At 34.9% G+C, this 22,624-nt stretch overlaps 1 protein-coding gene across 2 annotated transcripts; it reads right to left on the bottom strand.

The window, feature by feature from the left end:
• Positions 1 to 126: 126 nt before the first annotated feature.
• Positions 127 to 14,286, bottom strand: LOC121997574 (DNA polymerase I A, chloroplastic-like). Of its 2 annotated transcripts, none has more exons than XM_042552053.1 (12): positions 13,923 to 14,286; positions 10,725 to 12,081; positions 9,993 to 10,181; positions 8,654 to 9,330; positions 7,622 to 8,081; positions 7,027 to 7,122; positions 5,786 to 5,878; positions 5,504 to 5,698; positions 4,191 to 4,283; positions 3,126 to 3,335; positions 2,060 to 2,149; positions 127 to 625 (listed from the first exon to the last, which is right to left on the bottom strand). In XM_042552053.1, the coding sequence occupies exons 1-12, from the start codon at positions 14,066 to 14,068 to the stop codon at positions 464 to 466; spliced, it is 3,768 nt and encodes a 1,255-aa protein (XP_042407987.1). In that variant the 5' UTR covers positions 14,069 to 14,286; the 3' UTR covers positions 127 to 463. The 2 variants fall into 2 exon arrangements, with proteins under 2 accessions (XP_042407987.1, XP_042407988.1); XM_042552054.1 differs by lacking the exon at positions 127 to 625 and adding an exon at positions 699 to 1,210.
• Between the last annotated feature and the right edge of the window lie 8,338 nt (positions 14,287 to 22,624).

The following is a 22,624-nucleotide window of genomic DNA, read 5'->3' as shown; positions in this document are numbered from 1 at the left end:
GACCTACACACGCCAATACTCTTGTTCACAAATGGTGTTGCAAATATATCTAGATACAATTAACCTTAACAAATCGCAAAACTAGTCAGTCTAATCGCTATTTGCAACACGATGTTGAACGCAAACTTTCAGTACAACCAACAATAATATTCACTTCAACCAGGGATGTTTTAGAACATAATTAGGGATACATGGGCATATCTAGGAGAAATTGGTTCGAATAGAATTTACAATGCGGATGACGCCGTTTTGGCAGCTTCTGCTTTCATGCACTCGAAAACCAACACTAATACATGAATAATATAATACAAGTTTGCTCGTAAGCTGACCGCACTCGGTAACTTGCAAAAGGCAATATCGACAGTAGCTTCTTTCCTGAGCTTGACCCCTCGTACACGTTTGCTCGAGTGACAATTACTAAGCAAAAAGAGAAATCAGGACTTGAATTCGCGGCTTCTGTTTGCTACTTAGCAGCATACCAGCTCTGGGCACATTTTGCATCGACAGCAAGGTCGACCTTAAGGATGTTTTCGCCCCAGAAGGGTTTGGACATGCACTCGACGACTATGGACTTTGCAAGCTCTGCGGACTCTGCAGGTCCTTCTAACATAACTTCATCGTGCACCTGGTTAGAGTAAAGTGTTAGCAACTTTTGTACGGTTTTAAACATAGAACCCATTTCCACTACAATTATTGGGTGAAACAAACTGCCCAAAAAAAAGCATTACAGCAAAAAACAAATTCAGAGAGACATGAAAAATGGAATCATCAGGCAAAAAAGGCGAAGGGCATAATTTGTATATGCAAAAATAGTTATGTAGCGTGAATAAAGACCAATTTATCCATCAAGCAGCGTGAATAAAGAACAAAATTCTATAAACAAATGAACTGCTCAGCAGGCATCTTTCCATTATATGGAAGAAACAACTAGCTTTTCTAACCAAACATTTCATCTATCCCCACACTATATGAGTTAGACACCCGAAATTCCAACATAGATACACTATACTCCTATGGGTCATGTGTAAGAACTTTGAAAAATATTTATTGGGATACCGGTATCTGAGTGATCTCAGAAACAGCCTTTTGCAAAGCAGACTATGGCTGCATTAGCCTGCATACCCTTCTCCGGGACCCGTATTGACAGGAGCTTCGTGAACCAAGCTAATCTTTTATACTCATATCTGAATTGATGTTGACAGCTGTCTAGCTGCTTTACTAAAGACATTAGCAATTAGGCAATAACTTTCAAAGAATCCTGGCATAACAAGCATGTACTGCAAATGGGAAATAAAAAGCTTGGAAAGGTACTTCAGCATAACCAATAAAATATTTCTAACTTCTTGCTACAAGTTCTATTCGTATCCTTGTTTTCAGTTCTTTTGGGAAAATCTTGGCGATTAACAGCAGAAAAAAGAAAGGAAAGAGGGCAAGTCTTTGCATTGATCATTTTTCCTAAAAAGGAGGTTTATATCTAGCATTTGGGGTCAAACTGTTCAGTTGCTTTACTAAAGACATTAGCAATTAACTGACAGATTATGAAGAATCTCAAGATAACATGTGCAGTAATGCAAATAGGGGTGAACATTCGGTTAATTCGGTCCATAAATTAACCGAATTAACCGAAAACCGATTTAGTGTTAGCTAACTAAATCCAATCAAAATTTTACTAAAACTGAATTAACCGAATTAATTATTTCAATTAATACCGAATTAACTAAATTTGTTTAAAATAACAATAAAAAGAATTTATACAAAATTAATATCAAATTAACTGAATTAACCGAATGCTCACCCCTAAATGCAAGTAGAGAATTTTTTTATTTTTTATTTTTAAAAACCTTTTGCATAACAAAAAAATATTTGTTTACTTTTTGCTATAATCACTGTTGAGAATAAGGGGGAGAAAGTCTGTGTCAATCCTAGCATACAACAAGTTCATTATTCTTAATGGAGAAGAGGTTATAAATCTAGAATATTTGGCTAGAACTAAGAGAGAAATTCTCATGATGACACATTATCGCAGGATCATGGACACAAGACTGTCTGACAAACTCACCTGCAACAGAAGTTTCCATCCAAGCTCCTTCAGATGAACATTTCTATCTATTTCGAGCATAGCACACATGGCGACATCTGCTGCACTTCCCTGTTAATTAATTTCAGTACATAAGCTGCGAAACTTGAAAATACAGAGAATTAACTTATATAACAAAAACAACACCAACACCCATCAGCTAGGTTATGTTGAGAGAGAACAGTAAGCTAGGTCATGTTGAGAGAGAACAGTAGGGAAGCCATGATATGGAGGCAATCAAGATATTTAAAGCTTCTAAAAAGAAGAATGTTATAATCAAGTTGAAATAGAAAAATAATCCCACACTCTTATGTGTATGAACATGTGTACATGCACACGCTTGTAATTATTGAATTTTACATCTTGCTTCGGTGGTTATACAAGTTTCTAGATGAACTACGAGTTTTTTCACATGTTTATAGGAAATTGCTTTCCAACCAAGATGAGGCGGTGCATCTGATGTTCAGTGGTCTATTACACAACAAATTGATATAAGACATCTTTCAAAAACTAGATTTACTCGATCACTCGAGAAAAAGGATGGAATGAGTCATATGTTGAAATGTCATCACATCGCATCACATCTTACTAAAGTTTTGTTGAACTGTATATTAAATTTTCTGTTTAAATGAATGATTGATTCTGCATCTCATATGTCATCAACTAAAAGTATGAATAACCTATGACGAAATCAATTACATATGTAATTTTAATCTTAACCAACCTCTTGTATGTTTTGGGACATCAATAAAATGCAGTGACATATAGACGCTCAAATCCTTTTTCAAAAAAAAAGGGTGGAATGAGTCACCTACTACATGATCATCGTGATTCTCCATGTCAAAAACATTATTATATTTTTTTTTTGTAAATCTTGTATAAAAGCATAAGCTGTAAGGTGATGATTAATTTTTTACGAATTGGATTTCTCTCAAAAATCTCCCCATTTTCCTTGGTTCTTTGATTTCCCTCTTCTCCTTTTAATAGATAACTAACAGATGCATTTATAACTAAAGTTTTAGGCCAAATAGGAAATTCTACACCATACCTGGACTGGTGTATTTATTGCAGCTCGTTCAATGTGACCCCTCTGACTTTTGGAATTTATCATTGAAGTAAAATGTCTTGAGCGTCCAAGCAATGTCTTCACACAACCAGTTTCCCAGACCTCCTTTTTCTGTCTATCCTGCCACTTCATTACTTCTTTTCTTTCCTTGTACCAAAGATCGAGGGTTTCTTTGGCTTCCTTCAAAGAAACCTGAGCACAAGAGTTGATGAGAAAATGTTCGTGCATGTGCATTGTTTTAGACTCTTCATTTTGTCAACCTTGATTGGGAATGCAATATTAAATCTACCAAACATTTTCTCCATGGACTATTGAAAAAAAAAGCTTCACCATAGCACATCTCAGTATTTATTGCACATAGCCATTATATAGGAAGCCATGTTTAGGCTGCAGACACCAAATGGATGACATATTAATGTCAGGAAATGAGCAGCAGCAAGCAAATGTGATTATAATGTAACTGACAATTGAATTAATGACCATGTCAGCAACACAAGCACCAGATTCTGTTGTAGTGGACATGTATTAACACAACTGTTAGGACTCTGCAACTGAATGAGTAGAGTAGACATTTCAAGAAGGTACAGTTGTAGCCTTTTAGACATCCTGTGCTTATTAAATTTAGAAATGCAGTCACTCACATGCCCAAGAGAAGAATATACAAAAAATAAAAACAGGTCATCGGGTATCAGATAACATGCAAGATAACTTCTATGCCAAATTTTACCAAGGATACTGTCACGGGTATCACATAAGACACCACGACATCGCAATACAATAACAATACATAATTCAGAAATATTTGTTCTTTCAGAGCCAAGCCTCTGAACTACAGAAGTGACTAATGGCTGAGGTTAATCATGGAATGAAATAATTTGGACATTCAAATTTGATCATAAGCATAAAATGTTACACAGATGTTACCTAACTTCAACTATATCACAGAATAAAATAAGACATGGATGGACCAATACATACATATATTTATTATTGCTACATTGAGAAATTGTTGTCGAAGTTAGATCTTACAAGTTATCATGAAATTACCTTCCAATCACGAGAAAGGCCTACTGGAGTTTTTCCATATGCAATAGAAAAATTAAGCATCTTAGCCTTCCTTCTCTCGGAAGCAAAAGCATCCTAGACAGGAAAAACAATTGGACAAAATTTAGAGTGTTAAATAAATAAATCATAGCAATCATATATTTGACTATCTTATGATAAACAAGATAAAACTAAGGAAACTAAGGAATGTGTGAGAATTTGCCATCCTAGAATTATAAAATTGGACTTATACTAAACTCTGCGAGGCTATCAAAAGAGCTCCCTTCAAAATTATGATAATGAACACAGATAATAGGCATGATGATATTTAGCATGGTGTTGCAGCTATTGAACACTAATAATATATTAATAGTCGTAGCAACAACTACTAAGTACATAGTTCATTAGCACGGCAAAGTTCCAGGCAAATTAGTAATTATAACTAAATAGAACAGATATCAGCAACACAAAGTAATTTGGTAGGTTAAGTTTGGTCCCTCAATGCAAATTAGTAATTATAACTAATTGGTACAAATATCAGAAACACAGCAGTTTGGTAGGTGACGGTTGGTCCAGCTGGTCTCTCGAGCAAACCTAACTTAACATCTTGTATTGATGACAGAGATAATGAGATCAACGAGGTAGCAAACAGACCTTTCAGATTGTTCCATCTACTAAAAACCAACACAATAAAGTACTCTAATTACATTTCCTGTTCCCTGATTAGTAAAGCACAAATGTCAATGGAAAAATGATTATCCACCCAACAACAAGATGGTGAAAATATATGTCAAAGAAGATAAAGGAAAATGAACCTTGTAAATGTAAGGCAGAAAAAAGTTTGTTATTAGAAAAAGTAAGAATTTCATAGATTTGTAAGTCTGGCTTAAATAAGAGGATTTGCCACACATGGATCATTGACAAAGTTAACCAGAATACGAAATTTACCAACTCAGATGGCCTAGCCAGATTTTAAACATTAATAATATGGACCTTGAGATTTCTAAATAATCCATTTACCTAATTTTTAAGTAAACTTGTTAGGCCTAGTGGTTAGATATCTAAGGGTTGTAATCCCATTTGACGTCCTGGCATAAGCTCATAGTTGTCAGACAGAGAAAAGCAAATAAAAAGGGCAAGAGAAGCTGATGGATTGCAGAAAAAATATTGCTAAAATAGAGCACCAGCAAAGTAAGTGAAACGGAATAAACATAAGAGAAGTGATCGACAGTCAACACTGTCATATTATCTCATAACAATGCTTCTAAAAATTTACCTGCATAAATAAGTCTTTTGAAATATTATTGGAAGCTTACTTTCAATAAAGGAACTGGAGGCTTGTCTTCTCCAGGTTGACGATCCCACTCAAGAAGAACTCTCTTATTTTTGACAGCCTCACGCACATGCGCATACATATTCATAGCTGTTCTAGAATGGAAATCTCCACCAGCTTTAAAGGCCTCCAACATGCTTTTGCAGTCCGCAAGATGTGCTAAGATCCTAAGCTCCAGCTTTAATTATTTTAATTAACAAAAACAACATAAGATAATTCCTCACAAAGCCAAAAGAAGTTACAAGTAAATATTGAGCTCGCTAACCTGCCCATAATCAGCAACTATAAGAGATTTTCCTGGTTCAGCAATAAAAGCCTGCCGAATTTTGTACCTATCCTTCTCCAGTGCAGGTTGATTCTGGTTAGACAACAAAAAGGGCACCTCATTTAACATAAATAAATTTTTGCTGTAACACACAGGTTATTACACAAAAACCTAATACCAAGGATTCAAACTGATAAATGCAAATTCAATGCATAACTGAGCACATATAATAATTGTCCATACATGCAAATTCCCAAGTTTCTACAAAATGGAGATGGACTTCACTTTAGTGCTATTGAATATTGAAGAGATAATAACGTAAATAACTAAATCTACAATCCAACTTAATTTGTTAGAAATCTTGCAGTCCTTTATACATCTAGATGGTTCAGAAGCATATTTTATTTTGACAAATAACATTCAAACTGCAAGTCAGTAATTTGTTATTACCGTTCACAATTTCAACTGCATGTAGTAAAAAATAAAAAAATTCCAAGCAGGTTATTAACACTGACATGATCAATAAAGCCAATACAGCTAACTAGCTTTTTTGACTAAGGATGATATTTTGGAGGACGGCTGGGAAGGCTGTCTAGCTAATATCAAAAAAAAAAAAAGGCTAACTAGCTTTTTTCGGTATATATATACTACTTTATTCTTAATTTCCTATAGTTACCTATTCCTTTTTATCATAAAACAATCAGACAAGAAGAAGTTGATTAGCAAGGCCTTCCTGCTCCACCCTATGTGGGGTAAACAAGATGGGTAGGATAGCAGTCAGACATCAAACAGGTCAATCCAAGCTAGTGATGCGAAGTTACAGGATGAATCTCATTTCCTTCTTATTTTACCAAATACAAATTTACAGTTTTTTCAGGTTAAAATATTTTCCAATGAAGGATTGAAAAACACCCCTACACTTGGCAGGTCATGTACAAATACCTTGTGTCCTTAAATACCTCAAACCAAGCCTATCTAGAGAAATATGTCATTTGGTTTAAGCACCAAGGAACTCGCATGAACATCTTTAGCTATTATATAAAATTATATTAAACAATGATTTTATATTGATAAAGATTAAAAAATTCTCAACAAAATTTGCAGCAAAGCAAGTACCAAATAGATGAGAAGCCATGAAGAGAATAAAGAAATGATGGAGGTATTATCAAGATCACAGAACACTGATCACAAAGTGTTGCAACTACCGAGTAACCACAACATGCCAGAGAGAATAAACTAACCTGCAAGTTTGGTCTCCTAGCTGATAAGCGCCCAGTTTCAGTGTTGATGTTCAGAGAACAATGAATTCTCCCATGGACACAGGAAATATGATTTTCCTAAAATCATAATAAACCAACATAAGGATCAACATCAATTAATAAAACCAACAGGGAAAACATAAAACAGATCATCAGCCAGAATTTCAAAAACAGGACCAGTCAATTCAATCATTAACCTAGGAATCAAAGACAAAGTCAGTATAGTTGGATTGAGGGGAATTCCAGTTGCACCAGCTTTTGGGAAAGTTAAATGAGAAAAAATACAAACCCGTAGGACTACTGATACACTTGCAAGTCTGCTTCTTTAAAAAATGTCAGGAACAGCAGTTGTCTAAGTGTTTTAAAATAAAACTTCAAAATTTATGACTGACACCCCAAAAGACCTTAACAAGCAATATTTACATTGTGTTGCAAATATTTTACATACCTAAATGCAGAATTAAATGACCAGGAAAATTTACTATTGTTAACCAGGAAAATTTACTTAAATGCAGGCAACATTTCTCCACTTCATACAAAAATTTTGCAAGCGAGAACATATGTTTCATCAATTTACCTGCAAGGGAATAATGAAATTTGTTATCAGTGAATCAATGGCAGAAGTTTCACAAAGAGCAGCAATAGCTTCACAGGCCTCCCTTCCTTTATTGCCTCCTCCAAATGCCTCAAATGCAGTACCATAAGAGCAGTCTTCATAATCTGTCCCTGTATCTGACAGATTCTGGTCGTCCATTATCCCTTCTTCAGTGACATACTCATCTTTACATGCATTATCGATCCGAAAAATCTGATTGCTGGGGATGTTTCCAGCAAATACTTTTAGAGCATCAGCACTTACAGACGGAAACCCACTGGCTGTATACATATCAGTTTGCAAACCTTCACAAATCTTATGTAGATGAATTGTACGATACTTGAGAGGAGTCTTCTTCCCTTCTTCAACAATTTTCTCAGTATTAGGAACCTTAAATGACTTTGACTCTGGCTTTGACTCAAAATTCATATCATTTCGACCTCTGCAAAACATAATGACAAAAAGGTTAAAATTACAGACTTGTTGATTCAAAAATTGGGGTGAACTCATCTGGTAAACAGGTAAAGCAGTTCATAAACAATGTGATTAACTTGATGTGTAACAATCATAGCATCAAGCAACCTTGATTGGTGCACGCATATACCACTTGCACAAACATAGAAAAGCTTTATCAAGCAAATCTGAACAAAACATAAGATTTTTTTCACAATACTTCTACCGTCTTCCATCACTGCAACATGCAACTTGAAAACCAACAAGATCAATTTGGTCTTCCAAGTACTGGTGGACAGGCAATATATAAAGCATTTATAGATGAAATAGTCAAACAAGACATGATTACTCTAGCTAAATGATCAAATCTGGGGCTTCTACCAATCTCAATACAAATTGACAGTCAACAAACTGGAAGCTAAAAACAATCTGTCAAAATGCTATAAACTTCATTGGAAAATTTTGGAAGTCTAGTAATCAACTTTAGGTACTACTTGGCTGTGGCCATATGACAATGTAAAAATGTTAGAAACGACTATAGCAAAAAGAAATATTAAGTACCTCCTCGATGTGTCATCAAATAGCAGCTGCCTTATTTGAGTATCACTTCCCACATTCATATACTTGGCATCCTCACAGTACTTGGATGCCCACCGTCTGAATTTATCTGCAACTATTTGCTTATCACCAACAGCGAGCTTTTCAATCTTTGATAGATGGACTTTATCGACCAGAATTCCTTCAGATTCCATCTTTACTAATAGAACACCAAAAGGGCGCCAGCAGTTTTCATAGAAGTTATACATTGTTCCTTGTAAACTGCCTTTATAAAACCATGGTACATGCATAAGTTTTTCTTTCAAGCGATTAAAAAGTTTTAATGTATTCATTGCATCTAAAGCAGAATATCTGATCCACGATTTTCGTTCTTCTCTTTGTAGAACTTCAACAGGAGGAAGTGTGATAATTTTTCCTTCAGTTCCATCTTTCTTTAATTTTTTCTTACCAAAGATGGATTTCATTGACATTTTCCCACTGATTAATTCAACATCATCATCTGAGTTTCCTTGAGACATGATCTTTGGGTCACTTGTAAGTGCTTCAAGTGAATAACCCCCATCGATTGTCCTAGAAGAATCAAAAAGTCGTGCAAGATGCATGGTATCCGCATGGAACCCAGCAAGCTTGATCCCATTGTTTCCTATTATATGACTATCAAAGCTATAATTATGCCAAACCTACATGTTATTGAAGAGAAATACATTTAGTATCACACAACTTTGAATACGAGCATGCCTTATTCCAACTGAGAGGAAGAAGCACTGGTATAGATAAGATTATCATAAAACAAATAATGATCTTAATCTAGGAAGTACTAATCCTCAAACTCGAATCAACAATCTATGTAGCATAATTGAAAGAATAAGAAATAACAGTGACAAACAGCTATCTTTCATAATTTAATTTAGAAACGATGTGGATAAAGGTAAGCACTGTGTCCAGAGTCCAGACCAAGCTCAAAAGCTTGCTGAGACTTAAAATGAAAGATTACATATCCACCATTGCTAGAGTCATATGCAAAACAAACAATATGCCTAAAGGAAAAGAAGGTGCTTGACCAATGCAGCACAAACAAAAAACAGCTACAATTCCAAGAAGATGCAATCAAAATATTTGATGATGTCAAAAATATACATTCACATGCAGCACTACGAAACCAATCTAGAGAATGTCAGAAGAACCACACAATACTTCTAAAATATACATCATTAGGCATATAGGATACCTACTCTACCATTTTCCAAAAAATCATAGCTTTAGTAACTGTTCAATAGTGAAAACATGAGACAGGAGTAGAATTTTAGCATATTGAAGTGGATAAACCAACAATGAACTACACCTTCTTGATAGAAGGATCTTGAAAAAATGGAGCAAACTCCATTAACACTTCCACTCCACCATCAAGAACATCAACCCAAACACAAGACTTTCCATTTCCAAAGTCTGCCAGTGGACCAGAGTAGATACTGAAGCATATAACATCCCCATGTCCAACTGGTGTGTCGGACTTCACATCAATATTGGCTACCTATGAGAGAAAAGATCAAATAAATCTTTTTTAAAAAGAGAGAGAGATGATATGAAGCTAGAAATTGCAAATAAAAAAAAAAATAACTGTAAAAGGTATTTATCTGTAAACATCATAAAAGAATCTATACACTTGGATTGCTTTAGAACTGATAAATATATTAAACACTAAATAAGTGACCCATATATTAAACACTAAGGATGGTGCCTTATAATATAGGGGACAGATGAACTTAACAAAATTTCAATGATGATGAGGGATACACATAGCCCAGCTCAATAATCTGTAGTTAGTAGTTGCTGATAACTCAGTTTAATTAGAGACTCGATTTCAGGATATCAATTTCTACCAAATAAGTAATAAATTGCTTAAATATCAAGTAAAATAAAAGCAATAGTATCCACATTGGGGTAAAATCAGGACGTATATTCACCCCTTATATCCACATTATGTAGAAATCAAAGCAATAGCAACATAATGAATGTGAGTCAAGCAATTGTGCTACTTAAATATCAGTTAGATCATGTGCTCTTGATAACTTACCTCAGTATCACATGCATGAATGAAATTTTTGTACTCTGTAATAAGTAGCCGAGCTACTTCTTTAGCTGTTGAGACATTATCAACAATAATTACTTTGTCATACACATCAGTAGTTTTTCCCTGGTGTACCACCTTTTGCAAATCCTTGGCAGGTGGTCCTGTTGTAGATGTCGTGATATGTTGGCCATTGATAAAACATTTTTCAGAGTGCACGGTTTCACTAGAAACATCATTTACAACTTCTGCAACATGATCATACTGAGGCAGTTGGAGATTCAATATGGGTTTCTCCAGCTGAGGGTTCTGGAATGTGGACCTGCTTTTGGGTATCAATGATTGTCGGCGTTTATTATCAATGACACTCTCATTCATACTTGGTGAATTATGTCTTACAGCGACACTCTCATTCATACTTGTTGAATTATGTCTTACAGCTAATTTTTTAGCTGTTGAGACATTATCAACAATAATTACTTTGTCGTACACATTGGTAGTTTTTATCTGGTGTACCACCTTTTGCAAATCCTTCGCAAGTGGTCGCATTGTAGATGTCGTGATATGCTGGCCATTCATAAAACAATTTTCAGTGTGCACTGTTCCACTACCAACTTTTGCAACACGATCATCCTGAGGCAGTTGGAGATTCAATATGGGTTTCTCCGGATGAGGGTTCTGGAATGTGGACCTGCTTTCTGGTATCAATGATTGTTGGTGTTTATTATCAACGACACTCTCATTCATACTTGGTGAATTATGTCTTACAGCTACTTCTTTAGCTGTTGAGACATTATCAACAATAATTACTTTGTCATGCAGATCAGTAATTTTTTCCTGGTGTGCCACCTTTTGCAAATCCTTGGCAGGTCGTCCTGTCGTAGATGTCTTGATATGTTGGTCATTGATAAAACATTTTTCAGAGTGCACGGTGCCACCAGAAACATTATTAACAACTTTTGCAACACGATCATACTGACGCAGTTGGAGATTCAATATGGGTCTCTCCAGTTGAGGGTTCTGGAATGGGAACCTGCTTTCTGGTATCAATGATTGTTGGTGTTTATTATCAACGGCACTCTCATTCATACTTGGTGAATTATGTCTTACAGTATGAGTAGGAACTTGGTGAATTATGTCTTGACGATGATTAGTAAGAATGTGAACTCTTCCATTTTCAACATTTCCTAATTCAACAACTTCCTTTCTAATTTTAGAATCAACATATTGGGGTAATAAATCAGTGCAACCCCCTCCTATAATATTTGTCAACAATTTGTTATGTTTTTTCTTCAACCTTAGTTTGTCCGTTTCTGAAAGCCACCAGTCCTTGGAAATTCTTTCATTCATTTCTTGCGTAGTTCTATAAACAAAACAGATGTTGCATCAGCACCAGACAGAGCAGAAAGCTAATTACTATAATATCAAGAAAAGCGCTATCATATTGTATTAAACGACTAAAGAGACCAGTCAATAAGTAAATCAATATAAACTACAGATGTACGCATGCCAAACTAACATTTCTTTCTTTATTCTTCCTCCTATCTGCTTGAGTCCTGACCTTGAAATGCCATGTGATGTCAAATAAATTAAAGAACATGTTTAAGCCATATAATCTGCTATTTCTGTCCTAGCAAGACATTTTGGAAAACAGTCATAGGTATCCATTGATGAGTTACAATTGAATTAGCTTTATGGTTGTCTCCATAGTTAGGTAACAGCACCAAAATTACCGCATTAAAAAAAGAAGATCAAAGGGTAGAAACATTCACTTTAGCATAACCTACTTCTGCAGCTCCAACATATTCTGTTGAAGAATAATTAGTCAAGGAAAACATTGCCAAGGATACAGTGGAATCAGGGCAAGGTGAGGGTACAATCCACTCTAAATGTTCACTCCTTGCATCCCTGTCGTTGGCCATCCCTTTCCATGGATATCGTATGAGCATAATGCCATTAAGACACCATTGCAAAAAGTGAAAGTACCTAATTCTCACGATTGCCCACTTGGAAGAGTTAATTCTCACGATTACATGATTTCAATTGTACATACAGATTATATAATCTAAGGGATATGGTCCCTTAATAGAAATAACATTTCCCCTTTTTTGGATTATGGGCTGTGAATAAATCTAAGGATTGTAAGTACCAGCCAAACCCTAGTTTGCCTCTGAGAGTTAAGAGCACCCTGATCCTAAAGTATGTTTCCATCCTACTGTAGTATATCAGACATGAATTTATAGTCTATGACAATTTAATTCATATGAGAAAAAAGAGTTGAAGGATTCACATGCATTAAGAAACTTCGACTGATATTGTCCAACCACATTATGAATATATGCTTTAGATAACAAAAAGATTTGTATATGTTCCTCTTGACAATAAAACAGGCATTAAGAAATGATATATCAATAAAAAAATGGTTCTAATGCACGTAATACATTAGATTTTGTCAACCAACTATTGTATTTGGGTTTAAGCATTTTTATTTATCATCAAAAGCATATCCCATCTCATGTTTTCTATCAAATTTGTCCATCAATCCATGTCTTCTATATAATTTGCTCTTCTAAACCACTGCACCTTCATATACATGTTTTAAAAAAACAAGAGCGATGGATAACAGGTTTAGTGCATGTGCCTCGGCAATTCATGTAACTTTTTGATCAAAAGTGTTACATGAATTATAAATTTTTTTAAGACAAAAATTATCAAATATATATATATATATATATATATATATTAAATAATAATAATAATAATAATAATAGAACAAAGTGATCTTCCATAAATTTTTAAAAATTAGTATATGAATTATAAATCTTAAAATAATAAAAATAAAAATATCTAAATAAAAAATTTATTAAAATTAGTCATGTAGCAATTTTGGCCAAGCCTATTATGTGCTCAAATTTTGAATTTGAATATATAGATGAATTATAAGAGACGACTGATTGATCAAATGACCAATTTGTATGGTCATTCTGATAGATGGCCTCTAATTGCCTCTTAGAGTGCATTTATATATTCAAATTTAAAATTTGATATGAAAAATGGCAATGTAGCCATTTTAACCAAAACTACTATGTTTTCATAATTTGTATATATCTGTGGCAATTTTTACAAATTTATAGCAGAATTTGACTTTACTCAATATATATATAGGGGAATGTTACCCTATATGTATATATAAAAAAAAAATACCCAGTGCAGCACGCGACGGGACGGATGGGCAAGATCGGCCGCGATCCAGAGGCGCCGTGATGGAGGCAAGAGGATAACCAGAGATAGGAGGGGGAGGGAGAGAAGCGCCCCCGAACGCCTACGTGGGTGGAAACCCCTATCACCATAGCTCCTGCTGTCCGCGCCAGGATCAAGTAACCACGGTTGCTAGGCCCCGTTTTGGATGGATATGGGGAGAAGGAACGAAGTGGTGGAGGTCGGGAGGAGGAGGAAGAAGAGGCTGCGAGGGTGCGGTGTGTTGGCGCGACGCCCGCCCCAAAAACCCTAACGAGACCGGTGAGGCCGAGGGTTTAGTCGCTATTGACTTGAGCGGTTTTAGTTGTCGAATCGTAGGACGTTTTAATTTAGTCAATTAATTATACGCGGTGACAAATTAAAGGGCGATTGATTATTGTTATTCAGCAAAGTAATTGATTTATTATGATATTTATTTTGAAAACTTTCATTTCACTCCCTTTTGTATTTCCACCCTATAAATCCGTAATAAATTGGCTTTCGTAACCAATTAGTTCGAATGATATATAAACGATTTATTTATTCTATGGGTAGATCGTTAAAAAAATCAACTTGTGTATAGATGAAAAATTAATGTTTAAAATTATTTGACGACCTAAGAAATTATTATATAATTAGTTTGGTTTAATTTAGTTTGATTTAATCGGACTGAGACCACGAACGCATGAGCTCGTACATGGTTCACAGATGTGAACGTATGAACACTAAATTGAATGTAAAAGAATTTAGAATGTTGAGTCATTTGGGATTAAAATTAAGGGATTCATAAGACTAAATAAACACCTTCGCTCAGGACATCCCGACTTAGTAAGAGTCACTTAGTAATTATTTATCAATAAGGTGTGCAAGATAGCACCCCTATATATAAAGAGGTTGTTATCTTACACATCCTGTTCATGAGCAATCATGAAATCCGCTCTAGGTATTCGAGAGATGTCCGGGTGCTCAAACTCATTGAGATTCGCTCAGCAATCACCTACGAATGGAATGTACAGGGTAACACCCTTATATATATATTGTGACATTTTGTTCAAGGTGTTTAGAATTAATTTAGGCGTCTTAATTCATTTATTATTATTATTATTTTTTAAATCGATATTAATTTAAGCGTCTCGATTTTTTATTTATTTTTAAAAATAAAAAATTCCTTACACTTAAACCCGAAACATTCTAAATACATATATTATACTCCGTTCTAAAATTTTTTATTTCGAACACTATAATTTAAGAAGGAAGTCTGAACCTTAAAAGGAAAATCTTATTAGCTTAACTTCATTATAACTAACCCCTAAATTTTAAAATCTTAAACCTAAAGGGGTGTTTGGTTGATGGGTTTAGGAATGAGAGAATGGAATGATAGTAAAAGATAGTGTTTGGATTGTGGGTTTGGGAATGTCATTTTGGGAATGATTACTAGATTTATGGGAATCAACCAAACTCATATAACTTGATGGGTTTCATTACTATTCCTATTCCCATTTCACCTACTATCAAACTTATACATATAGTCATTCCCATCATTTAATCAAACGTCCCCTAAATACATATAATATATTTTATGAATATCTAAAATTTTTAATCTTGAATGAAGTTTTAACCAACTATCTTAGAATAGATAATTTTTTTCTTTAGTTCATCTGTCAAATAAATCTGTTATACACATTCAAAATTTGAAATTTAAACTTTCATTTTTTTATTAATCTTAATTTTCTTATTACTCTTAGTCCTCCTTGATTGGGGAAAAAAAACGAAGAAAAATTTGTCTTCTCTTCTATTAATAATTAAAAAGAATCACTTACCCGTTTATATTTGTTTACGTTGCTCATCGCTATAGAAACGCCTCAACACTCCCTCTCAAATCTCTCAAAATTTTAAGTCGTAAATTCTCGTCTTAAATTTTCTCTTTCTCCCATCTCCAAACAATTTCAAGTTTTCAAAAGTTCATAGACTTAAAATTTAAAGTGTTCTTTTTTTAGTTGTAAATTGTTGTCTTTGAGGAAGTGATTGCTAATAAATCTTAAACACATGAGTAAAATAATATCTTAAGATTTTTTTTAAAAAAAAATCTACTTTCACTTTAATTCTCTTATTGATATAAATAAATTGATCCAAAAGGCTATATATGACAGTATAAATTAATCCTTATGCTAACTTATGTATTAGATTAACTCTTTGATATTTGTTATTCTTGGTGGAAAATAACAGCCCTACGGAAGGAAATCTAAAAGAAAACATCGATATCATCGTTTTATATCGAGATGCATGAATTTCTACAACTATATATGATATGGTACATAAAAGTGAGGTTCGACAAGATCAGACAGTCAGAAGTTAAAGAGACATGACAGTCAGTAGTTAGGAGAAATAAGGAGTCAGACCGCTTGACATCACCCGCCGTATAATTCTCAATCGAATACTAACAGATCATGATCCCAGGTCAGATACATGAGACGTAGCCTAGAGTAAAGTATTACCTTCCCCAATTAGTCTGGTTTCCTCAACCCAATTTGCATAGACAGGTCTGGTACTTTCAGTAAGACAACTCTCGGTCAGCCCTTCAGTACTCCAAGCATGAAAGATGGGACCACCGTCGTAGCTCGTCTCCCTCATCCAAACTCGGGCCAAGCGCCACACCCTAACAGTCATTCCAAATTGTCCGTAGTTAAACTCGGGCAGGACAGAAGGCACTAGGCGACAACAATGTCAGGGAATCGTAACCACCTTTCAAGGAATAATTGTCATATGTCAAGGAATATTCTCATGGTCTGCTATCATTTGCAAGTAGAATCTTCTATCAATCCATAAGAGGGTGTCATGCATCTTTCATCACCTGACAGGCGCTGTCACCCAACATTCTCTGACATCGGTCAGGCTCCAGAGGTACGCATGGTCATATAAAAAGGGAAGTTTTCTCCCTTGAGTAGGTACGTGCACATCCGCACTTGTCTTATGTATTTCTTTTTCCTTCATACACTGTTCTTCTAGGGAAAAAGTATTTGACCTAAGCGTTGGAGGGCCTACGCCGGGGACTTTTTCCCTAGTTTCTGGTCTCTAACGTTCTGTGTGCTTGTCTGAGTGTGAGCAGAGCCTAAGTACCGCCGTCCTTCATTCTCATGTGGGGGTCTGCTTTCCTGGGCACATACGCTTGGTGTGTCTCAGTCGCCTCTCCGTCAACACCGACGATATCTCAGCTGGCGTTCGTCTGACTCAGATTTCAGACAGGATCAATATATATATATATATATATATATATATATATTGAAAAGAGAGGGGCCGGGAAAGAGGAGGCTTGGTGAAGGGCAGGTGGCAAGCAGTAAGAGAAGGGAAGAAGGAGGGTCTAGCAAAAAGAGGCTTAGTGAGGGACAGATGGTTGCATTTTAGTTGGGTGGGCATACTGTTGGAGGAATAGAAAAAAATGTCATGGATGATGTTTTTAGTAGATGTTGTTGTGATATTGTGTGAATGGAAAAGGACATCATAAATGACGTTTTTAGGAGCAATGTTGTCATTAAGTTTCTATTAGGTTATCTAAGTTATTGTCACTTGTAAGGTCCAAAGAGGGTGTTTGTGAGCTTCCGACTAAGTCTGACTGCATACTTCTGTGGAGTGCTACTCTGTATGCTCTAGCAGAGAGAACTGAGCTAGCTAGTCACTTCTAGCAGTATCTTTCAGTTTTTCTTTGATAATGTTGCAGCACAGTTGTGTGTTGTGTTTTAAAGGAGAAAGGAAAGAATCTAGTGGCCATATCTTTTGGCTAGTAGATTATTTCAATATAAGTTTCTCCGACTAGGAAGTAATTGTATGGATCTGTCAAACGGTATCAAACCCAATTAGTTCCTTGTATTGATGCTCTCCAGTGCTTTAGTTGATCTCCAATAGTAGGAGGAGCTTCCCAATTAAGATCTGGGTCGAAAGGATAATCTTTAAGTTCTGTCTGAATACCTTCAACTTCATTGATGTCAAGCTTAACCAGATGTTTAGCTGGTTCAATGTTAAGGTCAAGTCATTCAGGTGGAGAGCTGTCAAAAGTGCACACGACAAACATTTCCTCTTCTTTTAGGGCAAGAGAAATAATAGTACCAAGTTTTTTAGGAAAATCTTTGACAGAATCTGGATCATGTATCCAAACTTTGTAAAGCAGTCCATAGTCCATTAGAAGAAAAGGAATAATAAGCCTTCATTTGTAAGAGGTTGCTTTATACTTCTCATAGTCTAAGTTAACTTTACGGAAGGAATATAACAGCTGGCATGAACATCCGTATTTAGCAGAGTCTTCGCAGGTTGGGCCAATTTTTTGACATTTGAGTTTTGGGTCAAATTCTGCTTTATAGACAATAGTTATCCCAGGAGGGGGATTTTTATAGAAGGCCTTTAAGGCTTCACATAATTCAATAAAGGTTTGTAATGTAGACTGTTCTGCTAAGTTTTGAACGTAAGAGTTGATGTCTTCGGGTATAGTATTGGGCAGACTCAATATATGAGCTGCGGATGTTCTTTGAGCGAAGGTTATAGCAGCTTATTCTTTTAATTGGGCTAATGTTAAATAGCTAGGTCATTGTGGCTTTTTGTCTAGTAATGATGTAGAAGAGGAAGGAGACCCATGAGTTCCTTCAGTGCATATGTAGGAGTCTCTTCAATTTGTGAGCTGGTTAGGTTTGTTATCATGGTCGTTATTTTTAATAAACTGCTAATAAAAAAATTAGCACCAAGTCGAGCTCTGACAGCATTAAAAGCCTCTTCAAATGAACAGTACCCTTTAAAGAAAGGATGTTCTAGGCTTTGTATGACCATATTTGTTTCTTCCCAAGTAGCATATACCCCAACTTGTGGTTCAGAGAAGACTACATAACAAGAGAATTTCTTGCCTGCTGCCTTTTGTATGGTTGTTAGAAAATAGTTTGTTAAAACATTTATAACTGTTATCTTATGTCCAGAGCTGCCAGGAATAGTCGGAATGTGTCAAATGTTATCAATCAGACAGTGTTGTATATGATCTAATTTGTCTCTGAATATAGAGCAGAACTTATCCTCCTGTTGTGTGAACTGTTGTAATTCTTAAGTTCCAAATCTTAATGTTTTAGTAGCAAATGATGTTCATACCTTCCTTGGTCTATCCATTACCTGAAAAAAATTATTGGAGTAAAGGAGATAAAGTATCAGCTAAAGAATTGTTAATTCCCTTTATATGTTCCCAGTGAATGCGTAAACCTTTATTAATAATGGTATCTGTGAATTTTAACCATCTCTTAGTACTTAATCCTTTTCTTAATCCTTTAGTTTGTTGACTATACTTGACTATAGATTCACAGTCTGTTCTAATAGTAATTTCTTGCTTATTACAAATGAATAGTCGGAAGGCTTCTAGACAGTAACTAATTGTTAATATTTCAGTATAGTGAAGTTATATGTCCTTTTTTCTTGAAATTTCCCAGAGGCATACCTACATAGGGTTTTTGTAGTTTTAGGGTTATATTTGAAAGTTTTTCTAAATAAAATATCTCCTCATCCTGTTTCACATCCATTTGTTTCAATCACTAAGTAGTCAGAATCAAGTGAGAGTGTTAACATGGGAATTATTTTTACTAACTGTTTAATTTGTTGTACAAGTGTTATATCTCGTTGATTAAAATGTTTTTGTCTAGTTAAGGAGGTTTTATTGTATAAGAGGTCGCTAATTTTTCCTATATCTTTTAAATAAGATCTTGCATAATTTAGGAGTCCTAAAAAAGCTCTTAGAGTTTTAGTATCTTCCATTTTATCTGGAAAAGCAAGGATTTTAGCAGAGATATGAAGTTGAAGGGCTATTTATCTCTGGCCTATCTCTGCTCCTAGGAAATCAATATGAGTAGTTGCTATTGTCATTTTCTTTCTAGAAATAATCAGACCATGTTTCTCGAATAGGTTAAAAATAATATGAAGATGAGCATAATGTTCTTGTTTAGTTTTAGAGAAAACTAGAATATTATCTATATATGCACAAGTGAAGAAAGAAACATCTCGAAAGATGTCATCCATTTTCCTTTGGAATATTTGAGGGGCTACCTTAAGGCCAAAAGGCATAGCAAGCCACTCAAAATGTCCTTTAGGGCAGGAAAACGTTGTCCATTCAATTGACTCAGGGTGCATTTTAACTTGTCAAAATCCTGATTTCATGTCAAATTTAGAGTACCATTTTGAGTTTTGGATTTTATTTAAGAGTTGGTCTTTGTCAGGGATTTTATAACCATCTTCTTGACAATTATCATTAAGTCTCTTGTAGTTAAATATCATTCTAGATTAACCACATTTTTGTTCTGATCCTTTATTAACTATGAAAGTCGGAATTCGATGCCTAGATGTGGACCTTTGAATGACTCCTCAAGTTAAGAGTTGATTAATGTGTATTTTACATTCTTCAATTTCTCAATTTATATATTTTAAGTATTGAGCCTTAATTGTAAGGTCTGAATTAATTATTGATAGTTTATAGTAGATTTTGTATCGATCCCAATATTTAGTAGGATTATCTCCAATAATTTTTAGTTTTTCTAATCTAGAAATGAGAGAGTCTGAATCAGGTTTATGGGTGTTTATTATTTGAAATAACTATTGTGGGAGTATGAGATCAAGTAGGATCCAGGTGTCATCAGTTATAGGGCTTGACCAGCCAAGTGAGGGTAATTTTCTGGATCTTGTTGGTAAAAAAAAGTTATGACACAGGTTTGGTTAATAGGTTGTAGTTGCTTACTGGGTTGTTTACATGCATTTTTAGGAGAACATTGATAAGATGATGTATTGTCAGAAGATATGAGTTCTATGTGGGGTTTGGTGATTAAGGGATGGACAATAGAGGGATAATCTGATACTATTGAGGATATTATGGGTGAGGAAAAGAAAAGAGCATAATCCTTGTTAGAAGAAAAGTTCTATCTGGTGCTACAAGAGAATTAAAGCCTAGGATTAAGTGAATATTAAGATGTAATAATGATTTAATCCATAGTTTAGAGAGTGGGAGTGGTGTGTTGTATTTACCACAGTTGTCATAAAACCTTAGATGGGTGTTGGTGACAAATTGTGTGCAAGCTAATTGTTGGCCATCAAATTGTGTACTTAATAATGGGTGTGATGCAGTTTTTATAAAAGTTTTTGGCAAGACTGGAAGAAGTGTATTTTTCATCTATGGTGGAGTTGGTGGCTCCACTATCTAGAAAAGCATGTAGGGTGAACTCATGGCCATGGATATTTACCAAGCATTTGACTCTAATGTCTAGAGTTTTTTCTGTATTACAGATACTAGAGGCTTTTATAAAGACTAGATCTCTATTTATCATATCTGCTGGTGTAAGTTGTAAGTCTTTGCCTTTATCAAGAGTAGCCTGAGAAGAATGTGGAGGAAGGTTTTCTTTCATTTGTTTATCTAGGGTCTCTAGTTCTGTTTCCAATTTATTAATATGAGTTTCTAATACAGAGATTCTTGTTTCTAATAAAAAGTTTCGAGTACCTCCCTTAGAGTTGGCTTATGGGTATTGTAATAGAAAACAGTTGTTGAAGACAAAAATTACAGGCTTATTTCTTACATAACTTACATGTACCTCTTTTATCTAAAGATGGATAATAGCTACAAAAGAAATAAGGAATGTTATCAATTCCTGTTTTGAGTATCCACTCATATGGACAGTTAAGTTCTTCTGTAGTCTTAGCACTAAGTTGTTTAAACATTAGATTGGTATCTGGAAATGGAAATTCATCTCATAATTCTTCTAGATTGTCTAGTGTATCATAGGGTATGTAATTTTGGCTTTCAGGATGTAAGTTATACTGTTGGTATGAAGGTTGCAAGAAAGAGTTTACAAGACTATAGTCAAAAGGAGGAATAATTTCTTCCACATCATCTACGGAAACAATAGAGTAGATGGAGGATGTGTCAGAAATATCTTATTGTACTTCTACTAAATCAAGATTTGTACAGGTAACTAGCTTTGCTTCTTTGGCATATAAATTCTTTTTATTCGGGCAAGCAGAAGATAAATGGTCTGGTTCATTATAGGCGAAACATGTGATGGTATTAGCATACGCCTTCTTTGGTTTGAATTTTCACACATGTTTTTCTTTATTTAGATAGAGTTTCTTTTCTCTACTTTTTCTAACATAATAGGTCTTTTTGGGTTTTATTGCCTTGGGCCTTGATACCGATCTTCTGGGTGTTCTTGATGAATGATTTAGTCTTGATCTAGGTTGGGTGAGACCATATTGTTGAGGGGTATATATTTGGCTACAAAATCCATATTGTTGATTTTTTAGTTGCTTTTGTATGTGGATATAGGTACATTTTTCTTTAAGTATGAAAATAATGTGTTGGATTCTTACTCCAATGTTATCGTATTGCGGTGCTACATTCATATCTGTCCAAGCTTTATGTATTTCCTTTCCTAAGTCTCCTGGTAGCTTGCTAAAGAGTCTTTCCCCTAGTTCTAGGTTACAATAGTTTCCTGAGACTGTTGCTAATGCTAAGAAATCATTACAAAAATGTTTAATCCAGTTCCAGCTAAAGAGTTGCAATTGTTTTAAGTCCCTCATAGCTTCTCTTTGTCTTATATCTAATCCAGTATTAGCATCTCTTGCAGTAAATAACCTATGAATTGTATAGCAAAAATTGAGTATGTTATTTC

Source organism: Zingiber officinale, chromosome 6A (genome assembly GCF_018446385.1).
Source record: "Zingiber officinale cultivar Zhangliang chromosome 6A, Zo_v1.1, whole genome shotgun sequence".
NCBI lineage: Eukaryota > Viridiplantae > Streptophyta > Magnoliopsida > Zingiberales > Zingiberaceae > Zingiber > Zingiber officinale.
Note: the sequence above shows the minus strand (reverse complement) of the source record. Positions and strands in the feature narration are given on the sequence as shown.